General features: G+C 42.8%; 1 protein-coding gene across 1 annotated transcript; it reads right to left on the reverse strand.

Annotated features, from left to right (window-relative positions):
* Nucleotides 1-6,305: 6,305 nt before the first annotated feature.
* TMED7 (transmembrane p24 trafficking protein 7) lies at nucleotides 6,306-16,249 on the reverse strand. Its single transcript, XM_069880018.1, has 3 exons — nucleotides 15,993-16,249; nucleotides 12,192-12,437; nucleotides 6,306-9,752 (listed from the first exon to the last, which is right to left on the reverse strand). Exons 1-3 carry the CDS (start codon nucleotides 16,152-16,154, stop codon nucleotides 9,516-9,518), a joined length of 645 nt encoding a protein of 214 aa, XP_069736119.1. The 5' UTR covers nucleotides 16,155-16,249; the 3' UTR covers nucleotides 6,306-9,515.
* Between the last annotated feature and the right edge of the window lie 828 nt (nucleotides 16,250-17,077).

Consider the following 17,077-nt stretch of genomic DNA (forward strand, 5'->3'; position numbering starts at 1 on the left):
TCCAGTTCTGGAATCCTCAACACAAGAAAGATAAGGAACTGTTGGAATGGGTCCAGAGGAGGCTACAAAGGTGTTCAGAGGGCTGGAGCACCTCTTCTATGAGGACAGGCTGAGAGAGTTGGAGGTGTTCAGCCTGGACCTGAAGGGGGCCCACAGGAAAGCTGGGGAGAGAGTCTTTTTACAGGGAATGTAGAGGTAGGACACGGGGGAATGGCTATAATTGGAAGGGGGAAAATTTAGATTAGACATTAAGAAGAAATTCTTCACGATGAGAGTGGTGAGGCAGTGGCACAGGTTGCCCAAGGAAGTTGTGGCTGCCCCATCCCTGGAGGTGTTCAGGGTCAGGTTGGATGGGGTTTTGAGTAGCCTGGTCTGACGGGAGGTGTCCCTGCCCATGGCAGCGGGGTTGTAACTACATGGGCTTTAAGGTCCCTTCCAACCCACATCATTCTGTGATCCTATGATTCTGCATGTGTTATTGATTATAAATTACTGCCTGTATGAGACTTCAATAAGTAATCTTACTCAAGCATAAACACACACAGAAGCAGAGATGCGATTCTTGTACTTAGTGTGCAATATATCACAAATTTACAAAGGTGTTAACACTCAAATGTTTTAGGAGTTGATCAACTACTGAACCAACTGTAAGCTCCTGGCAAACTGGAAATTATTTGTAAGGTAGTGAAAAGTATTCTGTCCATTCTTATCTCTCTCTGATCAGAAATGCAAGAACTTATTCCAACAAACAGTATTTTCAATTATTTCAAAAGGATGCAGCAGTCTGTCACAACCTTCTTGTAGACTAAATCTAGTCTGGTTACCGAGGTCTCTAGTCAATTCCATTTTCAGTCGAACTGCAGTATGACAGGGTTATGCGTAACCTCCTGAAATAAAGCAGGCTGTACAATAGCTGCTATAAACTGTGGTAGCTGTATTAGTAACCTCTCTGTAGGCAATGGTGAGACACCTTGGTGTCATCAGCAAACTTGCACTCGATCCTACCGGCTATGTTGCTGATGAAGGTATTAAACAGTGCTGTTAAACAGAAATGCAGGTGTGGGATCTATGCCTTCTACACAGCCTTCCCAAAGCAGCCCTTGGTGTTGTCAGACCATGCTCCCATAGTACAGAACTTATTTTTTAATGATTCAGCAGATATTTGGGATTTCTTCTGTTTTAAAGAAAGCACAAAGAAAAGAGTACACTTCAGAGATTTACTTTTGCAGTGAGAATGAATTGGCAGCAGGCTAAATGTGTTGAGTGGTAATTAACAGTAATATACACAGCTTCTGTGCTAGCAATCCCTTAAATAAAATCACGTGACCTAATACAGGGACAGGAATACTTCTTTCTGTGCTTGGTTGCTGCCCTCTCTTGGTAGCATGACCAGCCTCCAGGAGAGAAAACAGAATGGAGGTTGTCAAGGAAAGCAGCTGTGGAAGGGTGACTATATGATTTAATAGCAGTGAACAATCCAGGGCTCAACATTCAGGATTAAACCTGGCGTTGCCCTTTAAGCCTTCCTCGGTATGCTGACCGAGAGAAGCGCGTACCAAAGCCCGGAACTCAGCGCCGGAAAGTCCCTGAACCGGTCGGCCCGGCCCGGCCCGGTACCTTTCGCGCGCTCAAACCTCTTGAGCCAATCCTGTAACTTTTAAGGCGTGGACAGTTCAATTGGACCAATTGTAAGTTGTTTCTTGGCGCATGCTCTGCTGGAAAGGTATATAAGGAGTGTTGTGTTTACGAATAAAGGAGAACGACCATACTCATATTGAGAGTCATCGTTACTCGGGGTCCGGCTCCCACACCCATATCTGGTAGCAGAGGATGGTTCAGGTTCCTCTTTTTTAATTTCTCCGTGACTGCGGAAAGGCAGCGAGAGGAGGGGGTGTTGGGAAAAAATCCGGCTAAGGGTAGCACTATCTGGGTCCAAAGGGGCAGGATAGATGCTGGAGTGTGAGGTCGCGACTCACCCCTTAGGCGCAGCTATGGAAACAGATGCTGCGGCCACTCTGCTGGCGGGAATCCTCTCTAAGAGAGGGCATGATATACCCGTAAAGCAGGTAGTAGGTTTAATACAGTTAGGTCAAAGATTGGGTCATTTTGAAGACCTGCATACGATATTTTCGGTCACGGACTGGCAAAACTACGGGGATACGTTACGGGACAAAACTATTTCGGGATCCGAAAAGGAACGAAAAGCGGTTAAGGCCGTCCGTGCAGATTGGCGTCTCGTTTTAGAGACATTAAAGGAGATGAACGCGGAAAGGGAGGTAGCTCGTGCAGCAATTCGGATGCTGGGACCTGCATCTAACGTTGAAAGGGTTCCAGCCAAATCAGGTCCGATTTCGCGGTTATTCGGACTGCCTGCGGTAAAAGGCATGATAGGAACTGTGTGTAAAACCATTAATGACTTGAAAAGGGAGGATGAAGTTGAGGAGTGGAACGGGATCACCGCGCAACAGCCGATCGAATCGGAAGTTGATTCTTTGAGCGGTTCCGGCTCGACTGAGGAGGACGCGGAAGTGCGTCGGGAGGGAGGAACGGCTGGCTGCGGTCGCCGCCCTCGTCCTGGCGCCCCTCCTCCACTGCGGCCCTCTACTCCTCCCATCGAGGAACTGATTCCTTCAGCGCCACCCACATCTGGTAGCAGGGTCATTAAGGATACTATAATGCAGGGACACTGGATGACTCCAAATAACAGTGAAGGGCTTATGCACTTAGCCTTTCCTGTAATTCAAGAAAACGGATAAGGAAAGAGGGAGATAACAGCATCTCTCATGACCTCACATTCAATTAGAATTTTCCAACTGTATTAATATGTTGTAATATATTTTGTTTTCACATGTCCTTTTCCATAAATGTTGCAATCGGTGCCTTAAAGATCATCTTAAATTTGGTATATTCTGAAAAATGATTTGTTTTCATGTCCCAAAGGGATAGGCTCCAGAAGAATCTGGGAGTGGTCTCTCTTTTTTAGAAATTATTTTTGTTTAATTCTCTAGTTTAAAAGAGACAACCAACCCTTTAGCGACATGGCGTTAAAAACCTTAATAGACATGTTAGCAGCAAGAGGGCTTGTTATTGCACCTGACAAGGTACAAAGATCAAGCCCCTGGAAATATTTGGGTTGGCATATCACCGATGCTCAAATTCGGCCTCAAAAGATAGAGCTCAAAACTTGTTTAAAAACAGTAAAAGTTTTTAAACTTTTTAAACTAGCAGTGTGACATTCAATGGGTACGTAACTGTGTCGGGATTTCAAACACCAAAATTGCCCCGCTGACTGCGTTATTACGCAGTGCAGACCCAGCTCATGAGATCGAACTTACTGCAGAACACCATAGCCTGTTGCAAAAAATTGTTTGCAAATAGCAAACTTCTTGGTCATCTCAGCGAATCGTAGATATACCTATTTCATTTATAGTGTGTAATGGTTTAGAATCACCGTATGCCGTCATTTGTCAGTGGCAAAACAAAAAGGGGGAGACAGTCTCTACCTTACTGGATAGTAATGCCACTGACAAAGATGGGTTTGATGAATTTATCATCTTGGAATGGGTATTTCTAAGAGTGCAGCCAAAAGACGAGGATCGTCTTGTCTAAATGGGGAGTTCGACACCTTACAGGGATTCCACATTCCCCTACTGGACAAGCTTTGGTAGAGCGAACGCATCTAGTTTTAAAAGATTATTTGCAAAAGCAGAAAGGGGAAAACATGGATGCGCAAATGAGGTTAAGTAAGGCATTATTTACGTTGAACTATTTGTGTTTGATGGGTAACAGAGAAGAGCCATCTGTAGTAATACATCATCAGAGTATAAAGTTAAGTGAAAAAACAACTATTCCTTGCTTTCGAGTGTTATATAGGGATCCGATAACTGGGGTATGGAAAGGACCTGTTGCTGTTATATTCAATGGTCGAGGATATATGTGTGTTTCCACAGAGGGTGGTCCAAAATGGATACCAGCTAGAAGCATTCGACCCTATCGAGAATCATCTATGGCATGCGACCAATTGCCAACACAAGAAGACAATGCGAGTGAATAAGTGAAGAGATCAAAAGTTTGTTATCTGGATTTTTTGTGTACTTGTTGTAGTTGGATTAATGTTGTTGATAATGGTTGTTTTAGGGACAGCACTTTTTAGCTGTGTAATATTAATTGTAAGAAAAAATGTTGTTACAAGTAATGTTGAAGCCTGGCTTGTTCAAAAACAAAAAGGGGGATTTGTGGAAGGGTGATTATATGATTTAATAGCAGTGAACAATCCAGGGCTCAACATTCAGGATTAAACCTGGCGTTCCCCTTTAAGCCTTCCTCGGTATGCTGACCGAGAGAAGCGCGTACCAAAAGCCTGGGACTCAGCGCCGGAAAGTCCCTGAAACGGCCGGACCGGTACCTTTCGCGCGCTCAAACTTCTTGAGCCAATCCTGTAACTTTTAAGGCGTGGACAGTTCAATTGGACCAATTGTAAGTTGTTTCTTGGCGCATGCTCTGCTGGAAAGGTATATAAGGAGTGTTGTGTTTACGTATAAATGAGAACGACCATACTCATATTGAGATTCATCGTTACTCGGGGTCCGGCTCCCACACCCATAAGCAGCAAACCACATTGACTCGGAGAACATGGGAGCATGAGTTTTGTTCTGAAGAAAACTGCAATCCTTTTCAACTTTGGAAAAATAAGCTAGTTCTGCTGTCTTTTCTAAAACAAGGTTCATTGACTCAGTATGTTTGTGAGAGGGAGAATTGGTCTGGATGAGGAAACTGTGTCACAGATATGTCACCACCCATCCCTGTACACTGAAATATGGGGTATGTTTTTTCATATTCTCAGTGTACTCTTACCCAGTATATTCTTCCTGCTGGGCTATAACTGTCTCCACTTCCAGGAATGCTTCAGACTAGCTCGGGGTTTTATACTACCCATTACTATCCCCTTAACGTTTCCAAGGATGTTAAAACAACATTGCAGCAAGTTTCTCAGAAACTACTTTGAACTACTTTTGCAGCCACAGCACGACAGCCAAACCTTTTATGAAAATATTGCTTAAAACCACAGATTTAGAGAACTGCAAATGCACATCAAGAAGGCATGGCTTTCAGTCATGGCATGCAGTGCTGCTTTGGGACAACTTGCACACAACACTCAGTACATCTTTTTAGCTGCTCTCCCTGCTACCTATTGCACCTCTTCCCAAGGTTTAACAAGACCAAGTGCTGAGACCCACCCTTGGAAAATGACAACCCTGTACAGTGCTACCGGACTGGGGAGTAGCGGCTGGCAAGCTGCCTGCTGAGAAGGACCTGGGGCTGTTGGTTTACAGCACCTGAACAAGACCAAACAGTGGCCAAGAAGGGCAATGACATCTTCACTTGTATCAGAAACAGTGTGGCCAGCAGGAGCAGGTATGGGATCGTCACCCTGTACTCAGCACTGGTGAGGCTGCAGCTTGAATCCTGTGTTCAGTTTTGACCCCATCATTACAGGTAGGACATTGAGGTTCTGGAGCGCATCCAGAGAAAGGGAAGGAAGTAGGTGAAGGGGCAGGAGAACAAGTCTTATGAGAGGCAGCTGAGGGAACTGGGGCTGTTTAGTCTGGAGAAAAGGAGGCTGAGGGGAGACCTTATCACTGTCTACAACTGCCTGAAAGGAGGCTGTAGTGAGGTGGGTGCTGGTCTCTTCTCCCAGGTAACAAGTGATAGGATGGAAGGAAATGGCCTAAAGTTGCATCAGGGGACGTTCAGATCACACATGAGGAAAGGTCTCTTCACTGAAAGGGTTCTCAGGCACTGACAGGGCTGCCCAGGGAGGCGGTGGAGTCGCCATCCCCTGAAGCACTCAGGGGTATGGGTTAGTAGTGCACAGATACAGTTGGACTCCACAATCTCAAATGTCTTTTCCAATCCAGTGATTCTATGATTCTATATTAAACTACAGAAACATGAAAAGATAAAGCAGATCCCAAATAACCTCTGGTATCTGTAGTCAAGCACAGAATCCCACCTCAACAGGAACAGATTTATAACTGCCTGCACTACTAAAGTGCTCAGAAAACATACAGGAAACACACTATCCTGCTGAAACTTGAGTTTTCCTAGTGACCTGAATACACGGCTAACTATGAACAGCAGTGAACCAGTACACTTCTTTGTGTCTATCGGCAGAAGATCAAGTGTCAGTGGCAGACTAACTGTGGTATGTTAAAATACAAGTTGACCACTTAAATTGTTATTCAAAGCTGTTTTTAAGAATAATGCTCCCCACTCCTACATGCAAACAAAACAATCAGACCAAATTCATATATTAATTTTTATTTTCCCATACAATATTCACAGGGTCTGCTTTTGTCTTATTCAAACTAAACTTTCCCCCCAAAAAAACTAAAGGAAGAACTGACATTTCAGGACATGAGAAGAAGTTCTGTAAACATAAAACATCCAAGGAATAGTTGAAACCTAGGGCCTTTAGCGATTAAAAACACAGTTATATCCCCATTAATGCAGGCCATTTACCTGTGTAGTACACTGTTAAGCAAATTATTCTTTCCACATATTAAAGATGCAGCTTTAACTAAAAGTCACAACACAATTTTTCACCCACTGAGTGTTAGCATGTGTTTTATTATATCCTATTCAATCACTTATTTTAAAAACTATATACAGCTATGTTTGAACATGTGTATTTGTGCCATGGTTTTAATAACACAAAAATAAAGGCATTTTTAAGCTATTGCTGCATATTATGCAGCAGTGAGGAGAACTATTAGACATTCTGGGGGCCTGAAAGGGTCAAAGACAGAATAATGAAAGCCAAGAGCCTGGAGAGCAATATTCTGTCTGGCCTGAAAGGGTCAGGAACAGAGTATCATGCCAACAACAAAGCTGCTCCTCCTGAAAGGGAGGTTGTGGACTATCAGGGCTCTTGGCAACATGCTTAGTTTCTCATCATTCCAGGGCCCGAGTTAAATATATTTCCAGGGCACCTGCAGGTCTAAGATAAGACCAGCACAAACAGAAGAATGTGTGAATCCTTGAACAGACACGTAGTCCCTCACTTGTAGAACTTGCATAACTTGTATTCTCACGGTAAGAATAGCAGTAACGTAAACAGTGCACTCAAGCTTGGTAGAAACTGACAAGCTCTCCCAGGAGAGTATAAAAACTCTGGTTGAGGAATAAAGAATTGCTACTTGCCACCAGAGCAGTAGTCCGTCTAGTCTCTCTAAGACGTCCCTGTGAGCTGGTCTCCGTCACAGCAGGACACCAGAGGACTGGTTTGGATACCTAACTTCAATGCAAAAGTTAAGTCCACTAAACCCATGCAGTGGCAGTAATATTGAGCTAACCAGTCCCACTTCACACATTCAAACATAATGAAAGAATAGAGAGATGTGTACAAGATGGCCAACTGTTACCTGTTTTATCCTGTTTACTCATTTTGACAGCAAACAGAACAACTCAGTGGAAAAAACCCCAACATGTTTCAAACTTTAAAGCAAATGTTTCTGCTGTGATTAAAGCTACACAAGTGATATTCAAACTCCAGAACATGACTGTGGAAGCTATCAAAATTAAACCATGTGCTCATCCCACACTTGCATCCAAAGTGTACCAGTTGCTTCATTATTGTGTGCAATGCAGCACAAGAAGTGCTGAGTATCAGTTGCTGAAACACAAGAATAAAGCCTACAGGTACAATCAAGAATATTGTGTGCAGGCACAGATTTATATCGTAAGAATAAAGTACTTGGGGTTTTTTTGCTTTCTAATCTGTGTGAACCTTACTATTTCTGGGAAGCTTGCATCCCTAAATGGGACTGCAGCATTTAAAATTCAGTACAGGATAGAAAAACATTACATATAATCCTGCATTTACATACATTAAGCTTCTTTTAAACAATTGCTAAGCTGTTTGAGGTTTTTTCTTCAATTTCCAAGAGAGCAGTTGTTCAGTCTACAACAGAGAGTATATGCGCATTTCTTTCTTCAGCCATCACAAGGTTTTAAAATTAAATCATCTTAGATGAACTCTTCAGACTGCTCAAGTGTCACCTGAACATATAATTTCAATTTTTTGCTAGAAATAATACAGGCAGTTAATAAGGGTTTAGCATCCTTTCTCTTCTTGCTGAGAAATTGCTTAAGAAACATTTTTTTAATTAGCCGATAATATATGACAGTTTTTTCACTGTAATTTAGTTTATGTGGACTTAAGAAGTTGGTCAGTCTATTTATTCCTCCAGAGGCATTTGAAGGAGTTTAGCCTTATTACGACCAGCTCAATTCAAGCTACTTGTAGGTACAGACATTTACTATCTTCCACATCCAAATAAAACGAGACTTTACAGTACATAAGCTACTGAAGATGCAAGCAGTGGAAATAATGTCACTACAACTCTGCCAAAAAGATAACCTGAAATATTTAAAACATTTCCTGACCACTAGCAAAAAAAAAAAGAGTGGCAATTAGATGCACAAGGCCATCAAGTATCAGTGCACCACACCCAGGAAAAGTAAAAGTAACAGCACTCGTGTAATGCAGTATCAATATCTAATCGGCCTCTTACTAGGAAAACAATTTAGTAAAAAGCTTTGTATGTGCCTAACACATAATATAGCCTCATTCAGTGCTGGTGCTATGCTGCTTAACAGATGAAGTTACTTCTGGTCTTATATCCAGAAAGCAATAGCAGCACATTAGAGTACAGAAACTGTACAGTTTCAGTGACAAAGTTGTAAGGTTTCCTGTTTTATTGCATGTTTTCTAAAACTAGAGATTTGGACTTTTTGATACAGAAAGTGGATTTCCTGAGTAGTCTCAGCTTACAATTCGTTGAGTGAAACCGACATTGTAAAAGAGGAAATGCATTTGTTTTAATATAGAACAATGTATGTTTAAGCAATCAAACTCAAGTACAAAATTTAGCAAGTTTTGAAGGTGCAGACTAACCAGGCTGATTGAGAATCTGCACCATAATGTAGTGTCAAGCTTACAACAATTTCATAAATGAGCAAGGGGTATCACTGGATTATTTTTTTTTAACAGCAAATCAAAACAGGGCACTACAGTTCATCACATTTGCCTTCCTATAATCCAATATACTCAGCCTGAACATTAAAATAAAATCAAATTTTCGCGTATATTAGCTCTCATATCAGACGCTAAACTGTTGGGTTATTTTAAAGAGCTCTACTACAGATGGCTAATCTTATCGGTAAAATAAAACTCATTTCGGATTTAAATCAGTAGAAATAAAGGAAGGCTGATCACTGCCAGCTATTTAATACAAGAATCAGAAAAAACGTAAGTTTTGAATATTTTTAAAATATTTCAAATCGCGTGTCCCTTTTGTAACATTTTGAGTGTTTTATGATTTTTAAGGGATAAGGGGTAGATACATTTGAATGTTGCATATATTCAGATCCTTTGTACCTGCAATTAATTGGAGAACAGTAATTTTTACAGATGAGTAGCACACAATGACCTGAAGCATTACCACTGCCAGTTATGATCCAACACGGGTTGTCGTGGTTCTTTTATCTGAGAAGAAGCTTTTAAGGAGAAATACCTGCCCAATACTAACGACAAGAAGAATGATTGCTTCCCCTATGGACCAGTAGGCCACCCTCGTGTTTAAATCCTCTGCTCTGCTGCGGCCCTGCGCTTCCCTCAAGCGGAAATGAGTCTGATAATCGATGACTGACTTCAAAGCCTCATGAATTGAAACACACGCAGACTCCATCTAGAGAAACAAACAAAGACACATCACTGAATTAAGAACCCTTCTAGTACTTTTCTCTGTGAAGTTTTGTGGCTTGACATTTAAAATTCGGATTCATGTAACTTTGCAAGCTAAGGATTAATGCAGTCTAGTCCACATTGTCAGACTGAAATACTGTAAATGCAGTAAAATTTAACTTGTATTGATCAAACTCTATACATAGGAATGCAACAGAGTATTAAATACAGAGGCATGTAAAACTGCAGATCTAATAAAGTGCAACAGGCTCTGAAGAAAATGACACAAATCCTCAATTTATATATATTTTGGTTCAAAACAAACACTAGAAACACTTCTGAAATATTAGTGACCTCCCAGTTGTCAATTCAACACAACCTAAAAAACCAACAGTTGCTTGTAACATGAAGTTGCACATAGTATATATTAAACGCTTCTGTGTTTCTACAAGTACAACATTCTTCATTGTATAATTCTAACTCAAGCTGTACAACATCCTAAAAATCCACATTACTGAACTCAATATATTCTTCTGGCGAGACATCCTTCTCCTAGTCATGTACACAAAGAAGTTAGAGAAAGGACAATTCTGTCATCTTTCAGTGTTCTCAAATGCCCCATAACAAAACTATAAAATGAATACTTAACAAATTGCTCAACTTCAATGACATTTTTCATTTAAAAAATATTACTAGTTTTCCATGCCCTAGGTCACATAAACTTCCTCACTTTCAGTTTATCTTCTGAAAGTCAGTAGCACTCACTGTGTTTTGATCACCAAGACATTAATCAATAGAGCTTCGAAACACTTAATATCTAGTCACAGATTGTTTTTCTGTTTTATGTCTTAAAGTTAGTAATTCCTGAAAATCAAACAGCAGAATCGATTAGAAAAGGAGATGTCTGACACCCTGATTAGACCACTCTCAGTTGCTTATACCTGTGTCTATCTTTTCACGCTAATGACTTTCAAGACAGCTGTTGGAACAAGCCTTAAGGCATCTTTCTCAACAAGATTTCACGAAGAGTTTTTCTGAACTAAGTTCTGCCACTGGTCTCACTGATAAATCTTAAGAGTTCTAGTTTGCACAAGGGATTTAAACACAAACTCACTCTAGTTTTATAGATTTACCTTTTACTGCCACTGTGAAAGGCTGCCCAAATTTGGCCATGGTACAAGCCGCAAAAAAACTGCAACAAGAAACATCTTACCAAATATGTGTTGTGCTCTGAAAAATAACTTTCCTTTTCCCAAATACCTTATTTCCATTGTACATGTTACACCCCAGTGATAAACTTTTTTTTTTAATATATATATCTTCTCCTGCAGGCTGCAAGGGGCTGCGGGGATGCTAGACCCAAGAACTGCATGTTTTGCATTCTCAAAATCCCTCTGATGATGCCATGCTGGCAAAGCAAAAAACAGATGTAACAGAATACAAATATTGAACAGAATGAAGACCAAAGTAAGGAAGAGAGATAGAAAGGTAACAGGATCAAGAACTGGAATTCAAAATAAACCAAAGCAGAGAAGTGACAAGAAGAAAGACTTATAAAAGTTATAGTTGAATTCACACCAAGTCATCTACTTGTTACAGATTTCAGATACTGCCGATTTATTTGTGGTAAATTCAAGAACGGCATTTGGGAAGCAGTATTTATACCACTCAGTTCAGACTAGCGAAACAGAGAACATGTCCAGCATTCTTTAATGCCTGATTAAAGAAAGGTTTGGTGACGGTTATAATGTAACAACACTAGTGGGAATTCACCAAGCAAGTGTTCCAAGGGAAGTTTTGATGATTTTTACGTTGGGTACACGTGGTACAAAACTGAAATATACTGACAATATAGCAACAATGTCCTGACACTTTTTAGTGTCTTATAAAGGACAAATATCTAAAAGACTGCTAAATATGTCTGGTTTTGTAAATTTGTTTATTTTGCTAGAATTATTTCTCCATTTTAAATATGACACTTACATGAGAGGCCAGCTTAAGCTCTCCTCAAAAACTCTCTCTACCATTTAAAATATAAAAATAATTCTCACAGTTTCTCCAAAGTTTGGAAATTGGGAAAACCCTGTTCCACTGATATTGGCAGAAATCCACACATCAAGATGCACAGAACCAGGGCATTAAAAGGAAGCACCCTTAAAAAAGGAACCAAAATGTCCCCACAAACAAACAACAAAAGAACGCAGTGGCCTGGAGCATAAGGTTTAAGTACTCTAATGTTCTCTAAGACCTTGATGATTCCTTCCCAGCTCTGCTCTGTGTTCTATAAACCCTATCTTCAGAAAGTCTGTTTGTAGTAATTCAGATTATTTTAAAAGCCCCAAACCACTGACTTTCAAAAGTGATATGGACATCTAATGCAGCCGAACTTGAAAGAAACAGCGCCTCCCCCTAACAGCTGCTGTAAAACAGAACAGCTTTTTACCTGGGTAAGTGCAGTTACTCTGTTCTCACTAGGAAACAGTGGTGGATCTTCTCCAACCTGGAAATCGAAGTACACAGTTTTGTGTGTGAAAGTAGAAAATTCATTGCTGAAGCAGAATTTGTATGTTCCATTTCTGGATGCAGTAAATGTGAAGCTATCATATTGTTTCTTCATCTCTTTGTATAACACAGTGCCATCAGGATCTTCCAACCGACAGTCAACATCATAATGACCTCCAGTGATCACCTGAAAGTGTAAAACAAGATATTGCCTTTTTAGCAAAACAGACATTGGTATATTTCTTCTAAGAATGATTTGTCAAGTGGCACTGCAGAACTTCTTGTTTTAGCAAATGTTTTAGAATTTAATACATTAATTTAAAAAATCTTTCAAACCAAGTCTGAAAAATTATTTTCTTATTGAAACACTCAAAATAGCTTAGGTTCAGGGTACCTAACTTCAATGATGCTTTTAAACCATCAAGGAGAGCAATTTTAGTTACTTTGTTATGAATAACACTACAACAGCAAAGGCTAAAGTAGATGAAACTTGATGGGGCAGTAAAGATATGACTGTAAAAATTCAACCCTTTGCTATAACCACATGTCTTCCATGGAACTGATTCAGAGAGGAGATCCTGGACACGCTCTTTTGATTAACTCAAACTGCTTTAAAGTGCAGGAATGGCATTTGACCAGTAGAACAGGTATTTCAGTCTGGCTTATCTTCAGCTGTGCTTGTGAACACAGCAATGTTCTGGGAGGTCTGCTGCCTCCCTTCTGCAGTTACCCGCAGCAATTTTTTCCCCCCAAACCAGCACAACCAGATAATGCCTACAAATGACTCAAAACATCACATGGTATTCTCAAGGGTTATTTAAGGCTTAGATTATTACTGGTCTACAGTATATTGCTCTGTAGACTAGTTATCCCACCTCTACTGACAGACTAATCAGTAGCTGAGGTAGTCATAACTTGGGTATCCTGATGACTCTTGGGCTAGTAGTTTTACATTTAATCCTTGCTCTAAACGCTTTGCTTTTAAGATAAAGCACATTGAAGGAGGAAGAGATTTATATCTAAAGACATGCCCCTTTTCTATCTATGCAGAAGGCACTAGAACAATTTAGTATCTGCACTTCAGTTCACATTATATTATTTAAACTTACATCAGATTACTGAGGCATCGAGTTACTAAAATGAAAACACTAAGGGTACAACTGAAATAACAACGGATCTGAGCAGCAGCTGCTCTGCAAAAGGAAGTTTTACAAATATTCACACGCAGTATCTTCACAGTTTTTCAAAAAATGTCATGACAGGATACAAAGGGCAAAATGATTTTTGGATGCCTGGATCTATGGATGTCTCTCCTTGGATGTCTTCATCTATTTATGATTATCATAAAGAAATGCTTACCTGGTTGAAAGAAAAATAAAAGCAAGATTTTCTGTAATGAAAAAACAGCTCATTTCTGTAGTATGATTTCAAATTTGACAGGGGTGTTCTTTTTCCCAATTACATGAAAGTCACTCATGTTCAGTTACATCGAAGACCCTGAAAGGGCCAGATGACACATGCATGGTGAATCACAGAATGTCCTGAGCTAGAAGGGACTCACAAGGACTCCTGTCCCAGCATAGGACCAAGTTCCCCTAGGATTCCTTCCCACAGAGCTTGCTTGAGCCTCCTCTCTGCTTGAGACAAAGGACATGCACACAGTGTTTCTGTCTACAGGTGGGTGGTCAAATCCAGGCTTTACTTTTAACAACGTTGCTTCTGTTCTGATCACTGGCAAAAGTGACACTAGCAGGCTTATCTGTCCAGCAACCTCCTACAATAACCACTTCAAATGAGGAAGGTAAGCACTGCACAGAGATAACTTTCTGAAAGTTAATAGGCAGGGTCAAGAAACAAATGATTTAAGTATCTAAGAAAGGATCGGAATATAGAGGCCAGAGTAACAAGGATATTTGGCAGCAATGCGCTCCAATATAAGAAACACAGGCCAGCAGCCAGGCAAGAAAAAATACACGGGACTTCAACAAGAAAAGTCAAACCATAGAAGTCCACAGCCCCTTCAAAAGCCCCAAAGGCAACTGTGATTCCCATCATCCAGGATGACTTCTCTCTCACACTGCTGCTCTCCTGTCAGTGATTTTACCACTTGCAGTGACAGACTGAAAGGTCTGAACTCAGCCAACACCCTCAAGGGCTCCAAAACTGTCAGGGCTGTTTGACTCTATGTATCTCAAAGTCACACAGCATGCTCTAACATGGTGGCTGCACGTTCAAACTGTAAGGAAGTGGGGAAAATAAGGAAAACTGTGCAGCTTCACTTAATACATGCATGTTAACCACAGTTTTCCATAAGATATCAGTGACCTGCATGTTTTCTTCTACGCAAGACTGCTGTTTTGCTACAGCCCTCGGACATTTTGACAGTACTCCATACGTATTCCATCATTTTCTTTATGTTTTCTATGTTATTCCCGTTTCAACCATCCTCTGAAATGAGAAGCATTACCTCCCCAAGTTGTAATGTGCTCATCATGCTAACGCTTCGTAAATTGCAAGGAAATGACTTTCGATGCACCTTGCTGGGTGGGCGCATTAAGTATTCTCTAGGCTCTTCAGATGAGACATTACATGACAAGGACCAGGACACCATATACTGCTAGTTTTGGGGGCCAATTTTATCTGCTTTACTTCACTCTGAGCAATTCACACCTCCCTGTTATTCCTGTGGAGTATATGGCATGCAGCATCACCTGAGCTGAGCTGGAATATGCATTGCCTTCAATGCATACTGCTGTATGAGAAGCATATGAAGTCACTTGGTCTGTTCAGCCTGAAGGAGGCTTAGGGGAGACCTCATCATGGACTGCAGCTTGGGATCAATGACTCTTGTGAGTCTCTTCCAATTCAGGACATTCTGTGATCCTATGATACAATTCTATGACCGGCTCAGAGTGGCAAAGCAGCATGCGGTGAACTACAGTCATAAAAACATTTGGCTGGAAAAGATCTTTGAGATTACCAAATCCAACCATATCTGTCAACAACTAAACCAGACCCCTGAGCACCTCATCTACCCGTTGTCTGAATACCTGCAGGCATGGTGAGTCCACCACCTCCCTAGGCAGCCTCTGGCAGTGCCTGAGAACCCTTTCAGTGAAGAAATTTTTCCTGTCTAATCTGAACCTGTCCCGGTGCAACTTGAGGCCATTTCCTTTCATCCTATTACCTGTCACTTGGGTAAACAGAGCAACACCTACCTCACTTCAACCTCCTCTCAGGAAGATCTAGGCAGGGATAAGGTCTCCCCTCAGCCTCCTTTGCTCTAGGCTAAACACTCCCAGTTCCCTCAGCCACCCCCGACAAGACATGTTCTCCAGCCCTTGCCTCAGCTTCACTGCCCCTCTCCGGACGCGCTCCAGCACCTCAATGTCTTTCTTATAGTTAGGGGTCCAAAACTGAACACAGGATTCGAGATGCAGCCTCACCAATGCCGAGTACAGAGGCACAATCACTTCCCTGGCCCTGCTGGTCACCCTGTCTGTAATACATGCCAGCAGTATCTTGGCCACCTGTGCACACTGTCAGCCATATCCATCCACCTCTCGAGCAGCACTCTCAGGTCCTTCTGTGCCAGGCAGCCTTCTATGTGCCTCCCCACTGCTCAGTGCAGGAAGCTCCCCCGCAAGCCCCGCTGCGGGTGGCGGCGGGGAGGGCTCCGGGGTGTGTGTGTGCTGGGGGGGAGGCGTCCCGGTTCCGCCAGTGCTTCCCCCGTCAAGACTACCTGGAACTCGAGAGTGCATTTGGTGCCCTGCGCGATCTCCTCGTAGAAGCACTGCTTGGCGTTGTCGGGCAGCTCGAAGGTGATCTCGGAGGCCCGCGCGGAGCAGGCCGCCAGCGCCAGCACCAGCAGCGTCCCCGCGGCCGGGAAGCCCCGCAGCGGCATGGTCTGGCGCGGAGAGGAGCGAGGGAGGCGACGGGAAGGGCAGGAGAAAGAGCGGGAGGGGCGCGAAGGGAGGCGGCGTGGCGGGAGAGTCCGAGCCCGGAGAGCGAGCAGGAAACCGGAAAGACCCCGCTCGCCAAGCGCTTCCGGGATGGGGGACGTCGTTTCCTGTTCCGCCGGCAGGGGTTGCTGCCTACGTGGAACGGGAGGCGGAAGGGGCGGGGCGAAGGGAGGGGAAGGGGGCGGGGCCTCGGGAAGAGGACAAGTGGCTGGGGAGGGGGCGTGGCCTCTTGGGGAAAGGGCGGGTCGCGATGGGGCGGGGCCTCTGCCAAAGGGGCGGGGGCGGGGCCGGGCGAGGGGGTGGGGCGCCTGTACCCTCCTCGCTATCACCTTCTTTCATAGATTTGGAAAAGACCTTTTGGATCCTCTTGAGTCCAAACGTTCCTGTCTGCCACTAAACCATGCCCCTTAGCACCTCATCCACCTACCTGTCTTTTAAACCCCACCAGAGATGGGGACTCAGCCACCTCCCTGGGCAGCCTGTTCCAGTGTGCAATAACCCTTTCAGTGAAAAATTTCTTTCTGATGTCCAGTCAGCCTCCCCTGATGCAGCTTGAGGCCATTCCCTCTCGTCCTGTCCCCTGTCACTTGGGAGAAGAGCCCAGCTCCCTCCTCTCTACAATCTCTTTCGGGTAGTTGTAGAGAGCAATGAGGTCTCCCCTCAGCCTCCTCTTCTCCAGCATAAACACCCCCAGCTCTCTCAGCCGCTCCTTGTAAGGCTTGTTCTCCAGCCCCTCACCAGCTTTGTTCCCTTTCTCTAGACGCACACCAGCACCTCGATGTCCTTGCACTGAGGGGCTGAAAACTGAACACAGGGTTCAAGATGCTTACAGAGCAGGCAAGAAGCGTGTCTGGTGGAACCTGCA

The sequence above is a fragment of the Phaenicophaeus curvirostris genome, chromosome Z, assembly GCF_032191515.1.
Source record: "Phaenicophaeus curvirostris isolate KB17595 chromosome Z, BPBGC_Pcur_1.0, whole genome shotgun sequence".
In the NCBI taxonomy this organism is placed as follows: domain Eukaryota; kingdom Metazoa; phylum Chordata; class Aves; order Cuculiformes; family Cuculidae; genus Phaenicophaeus; species Phaenicophaeus curvirostris.

Excerpts from the sequence above, each read along its gene's own strand:
- TMED7 (XM_069880018.1), bottom strand. The coding sequence starts at position 16,154 with ATGCCGCTGCGGGGCTTCCCGGCCGCGGGGACGCTGCTGGTGCTGGCG. Across the intron at positions 12,438-15,992 it reads AATGCACTCTCGAGTTCCAG|GTGATCACTGGAGGTCATTA; the intron begins GTAGTCTTGACG and ends TTACACTTTCAG. Across the intron at positions 9,753-12,191 it reads GAGTAACTGCACTTACCCAG|ATGGAGTCTGCGTGTGTTTC; the intron begins GTAAAAAGCTGT and ends TTGTTTCTCTAG.